This window comes from Squalius cephalus (genome assembly GCF_949319135.1).
Source record: "Squalius cephalus genome assembly, chromosome: 4".
Lineage (NCBI taxonomy): Eukaryota > Metazoa > Chordata > Actinopteri > Cypriniformes > Leuciscidae > Squalius > Squalius cephalus.
In genome coordinates, this window is record NC_137125.1 from 47,630,814 (window position 1) to 47,648,475 (window position 17,662).

The window sequence follows — 17,662 nt, forward strand, 5'->3', positions numbered from 1 at the left end:
ATTTATTCTTCAGTACGGTATATACACACATATGGCAAAGCTGTCAGCTGCAGAAGAGCCAGTGAAATGTATTTTAACATCAAGGAAGAGAGCAATTTCAAACAGTTGATTTAAACACTTTATAATAATTTCCATTAACGAGTCATTCAAATATTGTCCCGTTTACACCAACAACGATAACTATAACAATAACTATATTAGCATCCATTTCTGTGGATGATACCATTCTGTTTATTCTAAGCGCATGCTTGTCTGCCACTTTAAATGCTTGAGCTCGTTATAGCAGGACGGATTCTGATTGGCTGTCAATGTTTTTATTGTTCATTAGCTAAATAAAATCGTTATAAAAGTGATTACAACAATATTGTTTATTTGTGGTGTTATCGTTATAGCTGTGGTGTGAATTCTGCTATTCTTTAATACTGAGAACGATATTTAGAACTATATATTTATCGTTATTTTTATAGTTATCATCCTTGGTGGTGTGAATGGGCCTTTACACTACCGTTCAAAAGTTTTTTGTTTTTTTTAAAGAAATTGTTAAATTATCAAAAATGACTGTAAAGACATTTATAATGTTAGAAAAGATTTCTATTTCAAATAAATGCTGTTCATTTAAACTTTTTTTCGTCCTGAAAAAGAATCCTGAAAAAAATGTATCATGGTTTCCACAGAAATATTCGTTTTCAACATGGATAATAATAAGAAATGTTTATTGAGCAGCAAATCAGCGTATTAGAATGATTTCTGAAGGATCATGTGACACTGAAGACTGGAGTAATGATGCTGAAAATTCAGCGTTGCCATCACAGAAATACACTATATTTTCAATTATATTAAAACAGAAAACAGTCATTTTAAATTGTAATAATAGTTCACAATATTACTGTATTATAATCAAATAAATGTAGCATTGGTGAGAATAAGAGACTTCTTTCAAACACACACACACACACCCCCACACACTCACACACAAATCTGTTTTTGGTTCCTGGTTCCTCACCTTCCGGTCCATCATGCAGGTTTGCAACTGAGGTTGGTCCAGCAAGGGGTGATAACATCTGTCGGGTTGCCAGGCAACCTCTCTCCAATCACAAGTCCTGTTATCTGAGCAGCTCAGGCAAGGGACGACCCAACGACCTGACAGAGATGTGAAATATTCTTTATAGTGCACTATACTAAATTTCTATGACAACATCTACTCAAATTACAGTGTTCGCATGTGATTCACAGTGGAGTGAATCTCTGTGAAGTTTTAAGTCTTCTACTGTGCTGTATATCAAAAGTTGACCATAAAATGCTGAATTAGGTGGGAAACTTTGCAGCTAGACATGATTACTTCATTGTGCCGGTTATATAAATCACATATTTTTCTCTTTAATTGCTCTTTTTCATTGGACCTTTTATCCATAAAATGTATTTAGCTCACATAATTTCATTGTCATTTATTTTGAGATTACGGTTGCATTCTGTATTGTTGTGCATTTAATAAATACACCTTGATTTAACTTCAGTGTGCAAATTAATTTCAGAAAAAGTGATTTGAAAACTTAAACGTTTCAGATTTTCGAGTTGCATTCGGAAATGTAATTAGATGGGTTCTCATACACAAACAAAGTTTATAACTCCATCTCAAACAGTTAGTTAAAGTAGTTCCCCGCTGTCTTTGATGCACTACCCTGCTGAGGACGGCCTTTTTGCTTTTATAGCACTGACTGAAAACCTCCTCTGAACTCTAACCTGGTGGCTTTACATCTAAAAGGCCTAGCAGCTGAACATACACTCACTGAAGCGAAACCTGCAGAAGGACAGCTCACTCAAAAAACCTGTGTGAAATGATTTTTTTCCCCCATAAAGTCATCATTGAGGCCCTAACCTTATAATTGAGCAATGATTCAACTCAAGCAATGAATCACATTATCACACAGTAAAAGCAGACATAAATGACCAAACTCTGAGTTCACTAGCAAACCTTTCCCATCCTCGAGTGGAGCGGCTAATAAACCGTGAATCTCGTGCTTATATGGCCAAACACACGATTAACTACTTTACAACTGAAATGTGGTTTTAGGGCCAACACTGTCATTCAGAGGAAAAATAGGTGGAAAATGAATCATCTGTCAACAAAACAGACAATCTGCGACCAGTATGAGTTTTTGAGTTACTACTTTATATGTAAAAAACAGGACTGTAAATCTTACAGCAAGTTTCTGATTCAAATTTCAGATACTTTACTACAAACCCAATGTTCAAAACCTGGAAGAAACCTACCAGGTTCATCTCCTGAGAGGCAAGGCCGAGGCGAGACCTGGGCCTCTCCTGACGATTTCGACCCTGGAATGGGCTCCAAACCACAGGGCTGATCTGGTCTGACCACCAGGCCACAGTCCTGCAGAAATGCAGTGGAAAAAGAAAGAGAAACAGGTGAGTTTTGAGTCTGGAAAGATATTCTGAGATGCTGGTTGCACTCCTGTGTTTAAAATGTAAGCACTCAAGACAATAAAATCGCCCTTTGATGGATAAAGATTGAGTTGTTTTGAAGTTTCCATAGCTTTCTTCACCCTAGCTTTCCCCTTCGCTTTCATGTGTCTGCATACACAAGGTTCCTCATGGACAAATTAAAGCAGGCGCGCCGCCTGACGCCTGCCCTGCGGCCTTGCCCCTTGTTATGGGTCAAGGGTCGAACAAACCAAACAGGCTAAATGACAGCAGCGAGCCTGCTCCGCCGACCCCTGAAGTCCCTCACGGGAGCCATCGGGTCTGGCTCCACTTCAGAAGACCGGCTCTCTGTTGACTCTTTTGCTTGCCCCCTTCCTTAACACTTTGCACAGGGGCTTCTCGAGACCACGTAACATTCCCCAAGTTCCTGCCGCTGTTCTCGACAAAGTGCCACAAGACAACTTAACAGGGATTTTCTTGTTCGTACCTGCACACAGTGCGTGCGTGCAAACACGAGCGGGCTTTTGATTCTGAGCAGCCCAGCATAAATCAGAAGGCTCATCCGAGCCTGGCGGAAACCATCTAGCGCTTTATGCATCAGAGCCGGCGAAAATTTAGCATCCCTCCGGAAAGGAAAATGCGTGTAATTAATTCACATTCGGAGGGCAAAAGAAAACATGAAAGAACAAAAACCTTCATTTTATCTCTCTCATCTGTCATTTTTCCATTCCCTGGAGAAGAAAATGATGGACTAAAGAGTTTCTTCCAAGGTCAGGTACTCTCAGGATTTTACAGGGATGGTTTAGCAGGGGAGTTAGCATGGGTGAATCCTTCTGCCTTCATATCACCAGAGAATAATGAATCAAGAGCACCTGGTTAATAACGATTTCACAAAACCAGAATGAAGGAGAGGAACACGAGGAACTGGGGAGTAGAATAAAAAATGAGAACAGTTTAAAGTTGATGAAAGGGAATTTGACAGTATTTATTCATTCTCTTAAGTCATTTTACAGGTTCTGTGAAACTCATTGGTGATATTTCATACTCAGAGACTCCTAACTCTTCAAATTAAAATTTATGTGCACCATTTATGTTACAGATATAAATTATACTTCAAATGTAGGGATGTAAGTGGTATTGCTATATAATTTTGCCATGCATGCACTGCATGTGTGCATGTTTTCAGGGAGTGTGTGAACATTTAAGCTTGAAAGTTTTACTGAACCATTAGTGTTGGTTACAAAGTGCAGAGAGACGAACAGAAACGGCAGTGTAATCTCCGCTGATCAAAGTGAATAACCCGCGCTGATAGAAAAGCCAGGATTATTGCCGTAAATCACATCCTACTCTCAGCGACCAACACGGTGAAGTCTCTGTGCCTTACTACCGGCTCTGACAAACCCTTTCAGATTCCACAAGAACTCTCTGCTTAGCTTTTATCATTAAAAGTTTGTTTCAAGTGAGAGTCTTAAGCCCTTTGAGAGGAAAGACACATACTTAACAGGGCTGTTTTAATAAGCCGACATTGGAGACAAAGCCCTCAGCTGTAGTGCACTAAAAGACATAAAAAATTACACGCAGGAGATTAGCAGCTTTCTGTAGAGGATCAAACATGTAAAACCATTCCAGCGGGATCAAGTCTCGCTCTATAATGGATGAAAGTAAAGCAGTTGACAATCAAAATGAAACTTTGACAGAAAAAGTTGAGATAAAAGAAATTTAGACTGTTTATCTAACAATTTGCCCATTTTATTCATTAGATATTAGTAGCATAGATTACACCATGAGGAATCTATTTACTTTTCTTAAAAACATTTATTATTGTGAAACCTTGCAAATAAGTCCACCTTTAAAGGCTCTTCTCAAATATAACCCTTTCTTCTGTTGGCCTAAAGAAAACATGATTTTTTGTCAGATGAGAACAGATGTTGTATTACAGGTCAGTGTGAGTGTCCAACCAACAAAGAGACTTAGAAGTGGCAGATAAGCTGATTCATTTGTGCCATGCTTTCTTCAACACTGATCAATGCGAAAACGAAAGTGTAATTAAACTGGGTGCATTGTGAGAAGTGCCGTACAGATGTCCCATCTGCTCAATGAAATACGGCCTTTGTTATGAAAGCCTGAAGTGGCTTTACTGAGAGTGTTTAATGTAATCCTGTGGATTGTGGATTGTAATCCTATATAGAACTGTCATGCTGTCAGAAAATCCCTCACACTATAAGATGGGCTATTGGGTTTCTTTTCAATTAGGGTGGTGAAAACAGAAGTAGCATATGCAGCAGGCATCAAAAAGTTTTATTTGAAAGAATATAAAAGAGGTATTCTGCCTGAATCCTTTAATCGGCTAAGAGAACAGAAAGAGAGGTTTTAGTTAGAGTAACTTTGAAAGTTCAATTCTCGCATTTAGCAAGTGAAAGATCACAGACTACGAGGGAGAATATTCTGGATGAAGGAATAAGAAAAGAGTAGGAAAATAATAAATAAATTGCATGGTTTCCTCGGAATGTGTCTTAGACATAAATGAACAGAGAGGCAACAACAGACCAAGTAAAGGAGAACTCCGGTCAATTTTAACATTGAGCTCATTTTTTTGTAAATTTGGAGTGCTGTCAGTACAGAGAACAACGACAAAAATTGGTGTTGCCTACACCGTGTTATCCTCTTTTTAAAATTTGCACCCTGTTGACTTAAATGAGGCAAGTTTTAAACCTGCTTTTAGCCTCTTAACATCCTTGATGTGTCATTACAAGTGCCCAGCCATGTGAGTGATTCCTTCAGAGTGAACACGGGTGAATCTGACTGCAGTAGATGTGAAAGATATGAATAAAAATGTTGTTATTTCAGCCAGCGCACATACCTGTATTTACATCCTGTTTTCGGCTGAAGTCCACAGTAGTCGATTGTCAAGTTCACGCGCATAGGTTTAGTACGTACGATCATGCGCCGAAATCGACAATCGACTACTGTGGGCTTCGACCGAAAACAGGATGTAAATACAGGTATGTGCGCTGGCTGAAATAACATCATTTTTATTCACATCTAGCACATCTACTGCAGTCAGATTCACCCGTGTTCACTCTGAAGGAATCACTCACATGGCTGGGCACTTGTAATGACACATCAAGGATGTTAAGAGGCTAAAAGCAGGTTTAAAACTTGCCCCATTTAAGTCAACAGGGTGCAAATTTTAAAAAGAGGATAACACGGTGTAGGCAACACCGATTTTTGTCGTTGTTCTCTGTACTGACAGCACTCCAAATTTACAAAAAAATGAGCTCAATTTTAAAATTGACCGGAGTTCTCCTTTAATCATTTACTAAGAAACAGAATCAAGAAGCAATTTGATATAGGCTACTTTATATTCATAATATGATTGTTTGTCAAACTGTCTCTGTTCTGAAGTACTTTGTCTCCAAACATAATTACACAACATACATGAACAAACACATGGATTCAATCATCTGTAGCCGGTCCAAGCCAAAAAAGCTCATATAAGCTTTTGGAAAAAAGTTATAGACTTGCTGTTATAAGGTCAGGTTATCTGAAGAGGAGCCTTACGCCACATCTGTTCTCTGTTTTCATACAGTAGATCTCTATTAGAGATGAATGCAGAGCTACTGCCAGCTATACACTAAACACGTGCAACAAACACGCACACTTGAGCAGATAAATCTCAGGCAACATAAAAAGCAGGAGGATGTTACTCAGATCAATGGAAGTAAGCCTGCTCATGTCCTTCTCTTTGCATTCAATTAATAAAAATAGTGAATGCTGGTACTAACAGTACTCATACTCATTACATTTGCAAACAGCCATAGCCTTTTCCTGCGAACCTCTGGTGATCCATTTCATATTGGTCTAAGATCCAATGCCACTGCTAATAGTGAATAAGTCTGTATCTGACATGAGATCTGTGGACTGTTAATACAAACCACATGATATTTGTATTTTTTGTAACGGTAACGGTCTTCCGAATACTTATTTGGTATGCTCACTGTACATCCTGGGTTCAGGGGTTCGTGACCTCTGATAGCATCATCTGTTGTGGGGGTCCGATCTAAGCTCACATGGTTTGCTTTGGAGTTCACGTGTTTGAACACTGCCATCGCAGGCTTGGTTTTTTTCTGAGTCATACTGAAGTGGTGTTCGACAGCTGCGGTTCTGACAAATTTGAGTTGTAATGGAAGATGACAGATGGAATCTGGTGTCTAGTCAAGCTCTATAAAAGGATCTGAGCAATACAAATAGGGATCCATCATCTAGAAAATACAACAAGGATGCAATGAGAAGAAAGTAAAATTCTGTATTTCTTCCTTTCCTTTTTGTGTCAGTCATAATAACTGATGGCATGACGAGTCTTGGGATTGGGGGCAAATGAAGCATTTTTTAACATTTTCCTTGTACAAACTCCAACTAATACAAATCTACTTTTTATCTTATAAAAAGTTTTATTTTATATGATAAAAATTGCATATTTATATCTCTTTGTTACTGCTATTATTAATAATATTATTAATTTAATATTATTATTATTAAGATGTTTTATAAAAATAACTGAATATATAACTGAATAATAGTTATTTTATATTTCTTTTTAGTGTTATTATTTATTTATTATTAATATATCTATATAAAAATATATGAATAATAATAATTATAACAACAACAATGAAATATAAATATGAAAATACTATTTCTATTATTCAGTTATTTTTATAAAATATATTATTAATAATAATAGTAATAATAGCAAAGAAATATAAATATACAAACACCATTATTATTATTATTCAGTTATTTTTTATATAAAATATATAAATAATGATGATAATATATTTTTATATTTTTTATTTCCTTGTTACTATTATATTTTTATTAATATCATTTATAAATCATTAACAATAAATATATATTATTATTATTATTATTATTAATAATATATACAATAAAAAATAGCTGAATAATAATAATATTTTTTATTAATTACTTGCTAATTACACTGAGTCATGACACTTACTCTGTATATTACTGAAATGTAGTGTTATAATTGTGTCCATTAGAATTGCCCCGGTCTGCCCCATTCATGAGTTTTCTGCATGCATGTCTCCCTTCTTTTTCTCTTTCCCAGGCTAAACATGGCATCAGATAAGCATTTACTAATTACAGTGAGGAAATGAGCAGAAGTCAAAGCTGCCAGTCTCATCTTTTCAGAACACACACACTAACTTCCTCTGTAATACGATACAGCCATGCACCACCTGTGATACACACTCATGGCCCTCGTTTCCCCACCAAACACACACACGGGCATTAAAGAAAGTCAAAAGCACACAGCTTGGCTTTAATCAAGTGATCTTCCAGTCCTGTTAGAAGCAGAGGCAAAAAGACTCAGTTGGACACACTCACTCACAGCTGCTCTTACTTCACTGATCGGTCTCTCCGTAGGAGAGCTGAAGAATGAAAACAGGCCTGAGTCATTCAGGAACGTAAGTGTGAGATTTAACAGCAGTAAATTTCCATTTCTTGAAGACAAATTGGACTAAGGTCAAAAATGTTGCATCTTTACTTTGGCCAGAATGAATCTCCGCCAAAGCAGATCTTTCTTTGACTGCCTGGGGCAAGGAGGTCTGTAAAACTTGAGCTATCTGTCAGCATTCTCATTCATCTCAATAGCAGGACTTTCACAGAATACATCCATGCATGCTTTTTTGTGTATAGAAATATACATCTATACACAAAAAAATAAATATGCATATACGCTACCATTCAAAAGGCTGTTCAAAATATTTTTATGCTCACCAAGGCTACATTTATTTGATCAAAAATACAGTAAAAACAGTATTATGAAATATTATAAAAATGTAGTGTATGATTTTCTGTTTTAATATATTTTAACAAGTGTTTTAATAAAGCTGAATTTTCAGCATCATTACTCCAGTCTTCAGCGCCACATGATCCTTCAGAAACCCTTCTTGATTTGCTGCTCAAGAAAAAATTAATTTATCAATGTTGAAAACAGTTGCTTAAATTTTTTGTGGAAATGGTCATCTTTTTTTTCCAGGATTCTTTGATTAATACAAAGTACAAAAGAACAGCATTCATTTGAAGTAGAAATCTTTTGTAAGATTACAAATGCATTTACTGTCACTTTTGATCAATTTAATGAATACATTTTTGGTAACACTTTATTTCGACAGTAACACTTTAGACATTATAATAACTATATATCAACTAACTCTCATTCATTCACTCAGACATTCTACTGACTATAAGTAACTTTGCAACTACATGTCAACTTATTCTACTAACCCGAACTCTAACCTGTCTACAAATTCAATGAGTTAGTTGACGTGTATTTGCAAAGTAATGACAGTTAGTTGACATGTAGTTGTGAAGTTACTTATAGTTAGTAGAATGTCTATAGTGGACTATTAAAAATAAAGTGTAGCACAATTTCCTTTCAAAAAGGCAACAATAAGCAAGCAAAAAAAAAATAATATATGAAAAAACAATGTACGGTCAACACTGTATAATCCATGACACAGCACACAAACTGACTAAAGCATATGCCGAAGCCTGACTGCTAATAGTGGACCACCAGCGGTTTGTTATTGTGAAATAATTGTACCGCTGGACCACAAAAACACAAGGCAGAGCAGGAAGCAGTCAGCTTCTGAGTGTTCGGCAAACAGCTTTTAGCTCGATCCCTTCTTTAACGGGGACTGATTAAGAACAGAACGGATACATTTACTCAATTCTCTGGTACAAGTGAGCTGATTAGGTACAAAGCAAAAAGTGGGCTATGGCCAGACCGCAGAAATGTTCAATGAAAACCAGCAGTCAGGTCATAAAGTTACCACATGGGTTCATATTTCTGTTATAATGTAGAATGCATGGGGAATCTTTCTCAGACCCTAAACCAGTTTCCCCCATCTTGCTCGTTTCTGTTACCAGACTTCTACTGCTCACAACCGTATTTGGACACTTAAGTTAAACTTAAACATGTCTGAATGCCATAGCATTAGATAATAAAACATTAATCAAAGAAATGATGCTAAACACTTAAAAATAAGGTGATTTTATTGGCATTGAAGGTTCCATAAAAAAACTTTCACATTCATGGAAACTGTTCACTGCACAAACGTTTCTTTATAGTAGAAACAGGTTCTTTAGATTATTAAAATGTTCTTTACATTAAGAAAAAAAGGTTCCCTGAAAGGTTCTTTGAGGAACCCAAAAGTGGTTCTTCTATGAGATTGGCCTTTTGGAAACTTTATTTTTTAATAGTGTAGAGTTGTTGTTTTTTTTCTCCAGAACTAACTGAACCACTTCTGCATTGACTTTTAATCAATTTTAAGTGGATGTATGAAGTCAATTCCCTTCATGCTTACACAGGTGTGTATCAAAAAGGGGGAAAACAGGCAATGCAAGTGTTAAAAAGTCTTTCTTCTCTCCTTGATTTAACGCCCTGACTCAGCGATCAGATACCAGATGTAAATTACCAAACAGAGAAGAGGCTTGTTTTCTGATTTATGCCTGGCCCAAAATCCAGCTATTTTTCTCTCACACACACAGAAGTAACTCACAGCAAACATTACACCACCAACATTTTGGATAAGTGCACCGGTGGGAGACCATGCATGCGCATTCACTGTCCTGCGCCCCGCTCTGACCCAGACGGTGCTGTAAGAGCTTAATCCGTGTGTGAGTGGGTCTGATCTGACAGACTTCAAAAGCAGAGCTCCCGATCACGCGCGCATGTGGACCGCTACATAATCGCTTAGATTCGACCACGGATCCTGATGGGGCAAATAAATGCCTCAAGACCCACTGTGAGAGCCTGAGCAGGAGAGAGTGAAAAAAAGAAGAGGTTATAGTGCATGAGAGGGAAAGAGAAAGATGAAAGGTGTGGGTGGGTTCAGGAGGTCTCATCTGTCTTTCTCCATATATCCACCTCCGTCAATCATCCCAATCAAACCCTTCTGTCATCACCTGATTGAAACTCAAGACCAATAATGCAGAAGAAAAACTGAAGGATGAAGGATTAGCAAAAAAAGAGCAAGTTTGTTCTAGGAGTGTAGGATTAGAAAGACATAGCAAGAGTTTTACTTTTGTGAAACAGGATATTTAGTTAGAATTCTTAAAATAAAATATTATATATATATATGCACACTAACAGCTAGGCCACAGCTCAGGATTCTGCAAGTATAAAAAAAATATAAAAAAAAATAAAAATAATAAATAGCCTTCTTTATGAAATTCACGACTGAGAATGACTATAAAATGGTAACAAAATCTGCTTTTGAAATTAAATAAAAATGTGATGCATTTCATTGTTAAACAGGATATTCAATGAAAATGAATTGTAAAAATAAAAATACAAAATATAATATAAAATAAAAATAAATAAATGAAAAGATAAAAAATAATAATAATAAAAAATAGGACTTCTAACTTTTTTTTCTTTAGAATAACAAGTATTGATGAATCAGGACACATTTTAGCTCTTAAAAACATTTACCATAGAAGTTTCAGCCAAAAGAGTTTTTTTTCAAAGGACATTATTGTCACTACAATAAAACAACAATGTTATCAATATACCTAACATAAATCTGTCATTTCAATGTAATTGGGAGACACCATAGCTGGTAAATAAAAAGTAAGACATCATCACTTGAATTTTGCTAAGTCGCATATGACCAACAGCTGTTTGTGACCCTCAGACAAAAAAATAAGACGTCTTTCCCTAATCAGATCAGCAAGAAAACAGCTGTATCTTATTAAGATTGTGTGAATGTGGCACACTGTGTCAAATTGCCATTTCCCCTGTCTGGTGCTAACTCAGTCCGGCACTAATAAGGCCAATGAAGTCTGTCATTGTGGTCATTCGCTCTCTGTGGTGAGCTATAGCCAGTCCAGATGTGCGCGAACAGACTGCGGGTAAGCAAGCCAGCTCTCTCTGGGCAAACAAGAGGCAGTTTTCTCTAAGAAATAGGATTGAGGCTCCCGGTGGAGGATCCTCCAAGCTGCTGCACTTCAAAAAGGATTAAGAGCTCCTGACAATTTAAAGAAATGAGCACATTACTCTATATTGCCATACCGACCGGCAAAGTATGTGGAATGAGTATAGTTTCTTTTGAGTTTTGAAGTGAAGAGGGCAGCGTCACATTAGCAGGTGAACTGGCGGTCAGACATTATCTGTGAGAAACAAGATGGCCAAGTATAAAAATACCATAAGAAGCCTAGGAATTCATCCATGCCTCATTAACTGTTCCTCGAGTCTCTTTACAGCTGGCATTGAGATCAGTTTCGGGTGATCCGTTTATAAGTGGACAGCGCTAAAGACTGGTTTAAATGCGGTTTAAAATGACTCACACTTAGGTCAAAGGTAGCTGAAAACACGTTACCACATTTTATTAGTAGTGCTAACCTGGGTTTTAAACTTTTAAAACTGCTTTATTCACACTTTCACATATTTTCCCCTAGTGGACGATAAAAAAGGTGAGAGAATCATATCTACAGCTCAACACGTCTGGGACACATGCATTAACCGCTAGGCTACAGTTCCTTTCGGTATTACTGCGGGATTGTGCAAGTATTTGAACAAAAAAACGAAAGAAAACAAAAGGAGAAAAGATTAACAAGGCAGATTAACCTATGGCTCCCTTAGGTTTTGAGAATAAAACGTCTATGTTCATGTTCACTGGCACCATTACAATAGTGCTTCATAATTGTCTTTGGTGTGTTTGTTTTCACTACAAGATGAAAGCAGGTGTTCACACAGAAATAAAGGAAGCCTGAGGAGGAAGATGCGTGTATGGGAGTCGATACATTGATGCAACCCATTGTGGGTGGGAGTAATAACTGTTTGCATACCTGCCATCCTGCCTGTGTCATCTTCAACTAATTAAAAATCAAATTGCCCCAACAATCGGGCAACATTCTGCATTAGCCTGACAATACAGTGGCCAGAGACACTCGAGAGGACTTCAAAGCCCAGCAGGGTGAATGGAGCTTGTGTTTGGTAGGGGGTGCTGGTGGTCCTCAAACCCCCCGCCCATTTTACAGACATCCAGCTATGACCATCATGGTACTCTCGCTGACCCATTGAGGTGAAGGGGGAAGAAATGAGAGAAAAACATGAAAAGAGAACAGATGAGAGAGCACTTGGTATAGGAAAAGTTTTGGGAGTTAGTTAAATGGACTGAAGCAACATTCATAGACTGAAAATTCAGTTCCCAGACTGTTTAATATATATATTAAACAATTTATTCAGTATCTACTTTCAGGAAAAGTAAAAACAGGTCAAATATAAAATAAAAAAACATAGGTACATAGATGAGTTTTTTTGTTTCCTAAATCACCAGGTATGAACAGGTGAACCTAATAATTTACGTTAAAAGCTGCACTGAATTTGATTTAGACAAATTATCTGCAAAGAACATCTCATTTCAACATCTTATACTAACAAGAGATTCAAATACATGATTGTATGATATAAATCAGATAAATGTGCTAAAAAGTTGGCTTTTTTGATAATTTCGTATTTGAACATACTAACTCGGCATCCCTACTGAAAATTTAAACTATAAACAAATTTTTACTGGTTTTCTCTTCATCCTTAAGTTGAAGTCAGACAAATCATGGTTTAAAAAAACCACATTCATTGTCCAACACATGCCAGTTTCCCTACAGAAATAATCTCACTCCTAACAGACCATTACATTCTTTAGCACTTCATTGGTTTTATAAGCCATACAGCATTGAAAAGGTCACACTATTTTAAAAAGACCTCATCTGTATGTTTACAGTGCCAGGGTGACACAGAATACGTCCCTTCTCCTAATTACCGACTCCATAAACCCAGAAGACTCCATACACACACCAGCGTGCCAACCACACTGTGGTACACTTCTCAGCTGGAGTGGGCTTTAGGAAGCAGGGGTCAGTTGACTAACGACAACACCAGACGAAGGAACGAGAGACAGACAAACTCACTTTAACTGCCTCAGAATGGAGAGACTGGAGAGAATGAAGTAACAATCCACCATATCTAAAAAGCCGAGGCTCATGTTTCAGAGAAAAGATCTTCAGAAGGTTTCAAGATTCAAATATGGTTTCAAAAACACCATAAATGTATCATAAAGGTCGTCCACTTGTAATGGATTTTTCAAGTATTCTGAAGAATTTGGAATATAGGGTCAAGAATTTAATGGGATAGATCACCCAAAAATAAAAAGTGTGGCATCATTTACTCACCCTTATTGCTCCAAACCTGTACGACTCTTTGTTTCTTCTTCAGAACACAAAAGATGACATCTTGAAGTCCAAAAACTTTGGACCCCATTGACTTTCATTATGAACAACAACAACAACAACAACAAAAACAAAAGACTTTGGGCTTGGGTTTTAAAGACAAGAGGATTAGTAAATGATTTCCCTTTTTTGAGTGAAATTTTCCTTTACTAGTCCAATCTGTGCTTTAGCATCAGAGTCAAAAAGGGGTGATTTTTTGCCACCGCAGAGCTTTGATGGATGATGAGGGTTGTAATGACAAACAGAGAGAGCGTTGAGAAGAGGAGAGGGAGGGCAGATGGTGGACGTGGATGTCGACATGCTGTAGCTTCAAAAGAATTCCTGTGCGCTGCCACCTTGCCTCCCCTGTCCCTTCTGCACTAATGTTTTCCACAGTAATCCACCTAAAGCAGGACAAAGAGACGCTCTGAGTGTCTGAAAACGAATGTCTCTGCAGTTGTGTAACATCTCGCGGCATGTTTATATGACGGCGTGTCAAGTTAAAACGAGACCCATGCATTCTGTTCCACTGCTGTCTTAACGCTTGTGTGAACCGCTCCATAGAAGGATTGTGGTGTAAAAAGATGCGCATATGCAGTTGGAAAGAATTAAAATCTCTTGCATCGTTTTCCCTCAAGACCACCCTATGTGTCTTGGCGTGACATACAAATACAAAAAAATGGAAAACGAAAGAGTTGACTTTAGATTGTGCCAGCATTTGAAAAGTCATAAATAAAAATATCTATGTAAATTAACAGAACAGACGCCAACAAGCCAATCTTATCCGTTGTGTCTGAATGTCACCTCGAAGCTTGAAAAACACCCATCATACGCAGGGGAACAGCTCCAGAATTATAAAACCACATTGTGGCTTCTGCTCGGAAAAAAAAACGCTTCCTAGTCAAAACCCATTCAATCACAAGCCATATGTCAACACAGAGATGGGGAAAGTCAGAAAACAGCACCCACTTTCATTTAAAAAATAGCTTTTAACGGTTTAGACTAATGATGAGAGAGACAGAGACAAACAGAGACAAAAACACTATTAAACATTATTAAAATATGTTCCTTTCTGTTCAACAGAAGAAAGAAAGTCATCGGTTTGGAATGACAAGGAGAGTAAATAACGATTTGTAGTTTTGGGTGAACTGTGTCTAATTTGTGCTGAAGAAACTAATGTCTGTAATATTTTACAAACCACACAATTAAGTTTTATTGAAGAAAAGGTCAGGTTTGTATTTTCTATTGTCAAATCTTATAAATGTATATTCTAAACTTAAATCTTATAAAATGGAGGAACACACACACACTCACAAATAAACAACTTTTGTTCAGTTTAATGAAAACTATACTACATAAATTTCCTAAAACCCTAAATCATCATTAGGGATGTTGAGTAATGCTTCAAGTCACCCTTAAATAAGTGAATGGATAAAGGAGATGATGTGTTGCAAACAAAACTTTTCCAGCTGGATGTAAAACAGCGGACAATTCATCAAGCTTAGTGCTTGTATTTATATGCTGGATGAGGTCAGGAAGTCATGTGTGTATTAATGAGGTACACATGGTGAATTATCTTTTGACACATATGGATATCTTCTGGTCACTCCATCAACAGAATGTTGCTTTCTGAATATACCCATGTGAACGCTAGTCAGTAAATTCTGATGCTGCTTATGGTTTTAGGATTGTGTCCCTGACACACAAAGAGAAGAGTTATGAATATGTTTGTCTCGCTGTAAAGATTTGTCTTTGAACAGGAAAGTGATAAAATGCTCGATTTCCAGCCCATTCTCCCCTCCGGGGATCATGGGATAAATGAAGGAATGTCATATGTAAGAAAGGAGCTGTTGCAATTCTCATACACATTGAAGATCGGAGACCAAAATAAGTCCTCCAACACAGGACACAGTCTTACCAATTGGTCCAATTGGTAACAACTATCCCAAATATTCAGTCAAAAGCCCGGTTTACACCTGACAATAATATTAGTCTTGGCTGATCCGATCACAAGTGGTCAGCCCAGACACACTAACATGCTTTGTGCATGTTAACATCAAGTCTCTGGTGTTCAATAGTTGGATAGAATAGAACTGAATAATTGAGAACATACAGAGGAATTTGTTTAATCTCCTATGTTAATTTTACAAAAACACAGCTAGAGAATGAGATTGACCCATTAAGAAAACTCACAGCTCATCACTTGGTAAGTTTTGAAGTCCTGAATCTTTTCAGAGAACACTGCAGTAACTTACATTTAACTTATGATGCCTGAATCCAAAAGTGGTTCATGCTCACTGAAGCTCCAACCAAACAGGAATCCCTAAGGATTATGCTGTCATCAGCTCATTATCACTAGACATACACCATAAAACACTTTCATAATGAGCTAGAGATCCACAGAGTCACGAACACTGTCGCTCTCTCTTTTTCTTCTTCACTCATTTGGCTTTTTCCCCCCATTCTGTTGCATCACTTTGATCCAGAGAATCATGACATACAAAGAAACCATTGAGAAGTAGTGACGATTTAAAATACATTTTGGAATAATATTCCAAACATATCTAATTCAGTAAAAAATAAAAAAAAGTGTTTTATTGTTGGTCCCTTTAAATCAATTCAATGATTCATTTGCATCACACTCAAAATGTTCATAGATTTTGCTGTGTGGGCTTTTACATTTAACAAAAATTAAAAATTTACAAGTAGGTAAATATTGTTGCATATAAATGGCAATGATTAAATCATTTATCAATGTGTTAATCCCCACCCCCACACACACACAAGCATGAGTCAACACTGTGTGACAGAAACCTGCTGTGATCCAGTATAACTGAGTCTACGATCAGCGCTATCAGCTTGCACTGAAACCTGAACATCCACAAGAAAGAAAGTGAGTGTTGGATGGACTGAATCCAAGATGGAAGTAAACATCCTCAAAATGAGAGTTTCTTGGTTTAAAACCAGTTCTAAAGATTCAAGACTACTGAAAAAAAGGTATAAAATCTGTCACTGGGGCGGTATGTACCATTTAGGTACTAATATGTACCTTTAAGATGCTAATATGCACCGTTTAGGGGTAAATAAGGAACAAAGGTGTACCTTTTGAAAGGGTACCACCCCAGTGACAGCTTTTGTACCATTTTTCTGAGAGTGTAGGAATGTAAGCCGACAAATTCCTCTCAGACAGATGTGTGTATTAGTGTCTGCTGCTGAGTTTAGGGCAGGGGTTGGTGAGAGTGTGTGTGTTTGTCCTGCATACCTGCACAAAGCTGCACATCACATACTCATCAAACATTGGCAGACTGGGCCTGCTTTCGCGGTATATGTGCAGAGTGTATATCGTCATGACGACAGGCTCGGCCTCTGATTCGTCCATCACCAGAATGTTGATTCTGCTGTTGCCCAGGCCAACTGGATAGTTTGCCATTCTGAAGGAAACAGAGGAAAGTTCTGAGGAACTCAGTGTACCCGATCACTTATGCGCACACACACTCACAAACACACACACCCTTCACTTTTGGGGTTATTCTTGCTGCGACAGGGGAGGAGGATTACTGTGGATTAAAACTGGGTCCCAGTCAACAGGTGACCCCTCACTCGTGGACAAATAAGTCTGTGCTTTCACAAAACCTTGAGAAAAGAGACAGCCCAGACTGCTTTCAGACGGATCCATCAACCCTCTGCTTTCTATGAGTAGAACTAATAACCTTACAATTGAGTCTTTCTCCGAAAGGCTTCACTGTAAAAAGTGGGAACTTGCAGCTGTTATTTTAAGGAGTTGTTTATATGTAATCTAACCAATAAAATTACTTTCATTGATATAATCTAATGAAGTCAGGTTGATATATATACAGTAGTAAAAATTTGAAGTGGATCAAAAAGGTTGATCAAAGTTGTCCTAAGACAAGAACGGGTATTGTTC

At 37.4% G+C, this 17,662-nt stretch overlaps 1 protein-coding gene across 2 annotated transcripts in view; it reads right to left on the minus strand.

Annotated features, from left to right (window-relative positions):
* The window catches only part of cped1 (cadherin-like and PC-esterase domain containing 1), a gene marked incomplete at its 3' end in the record, with an annotated part of 48,177 nt that overhangs the window by 6,976 nt on the left and 23,539 nt on the right, over positions 1–17,662 (minus strand). For both annotated transcript variants that reach the window (XM_079868114.1, XM_079868115.1), the window contains exons 14-16: positions 17,000–17,168; positions 2,272–2,389; positions 1,004–1,140 (exon numbers count right to left, since the gene is read on the minus strand). In XM_079868114.1, coding sequence (XP_079724240.1) covers positions 1,004–1,140; positions 2,272–2,389; positions 17,000–17,168 — 424 coding nt within the window. The remainder of the gene's footprint in view (positions 1–1,003; positions 1,141–2,271; positions 2,390–16,999; positions 17,169–17,662) is intronic.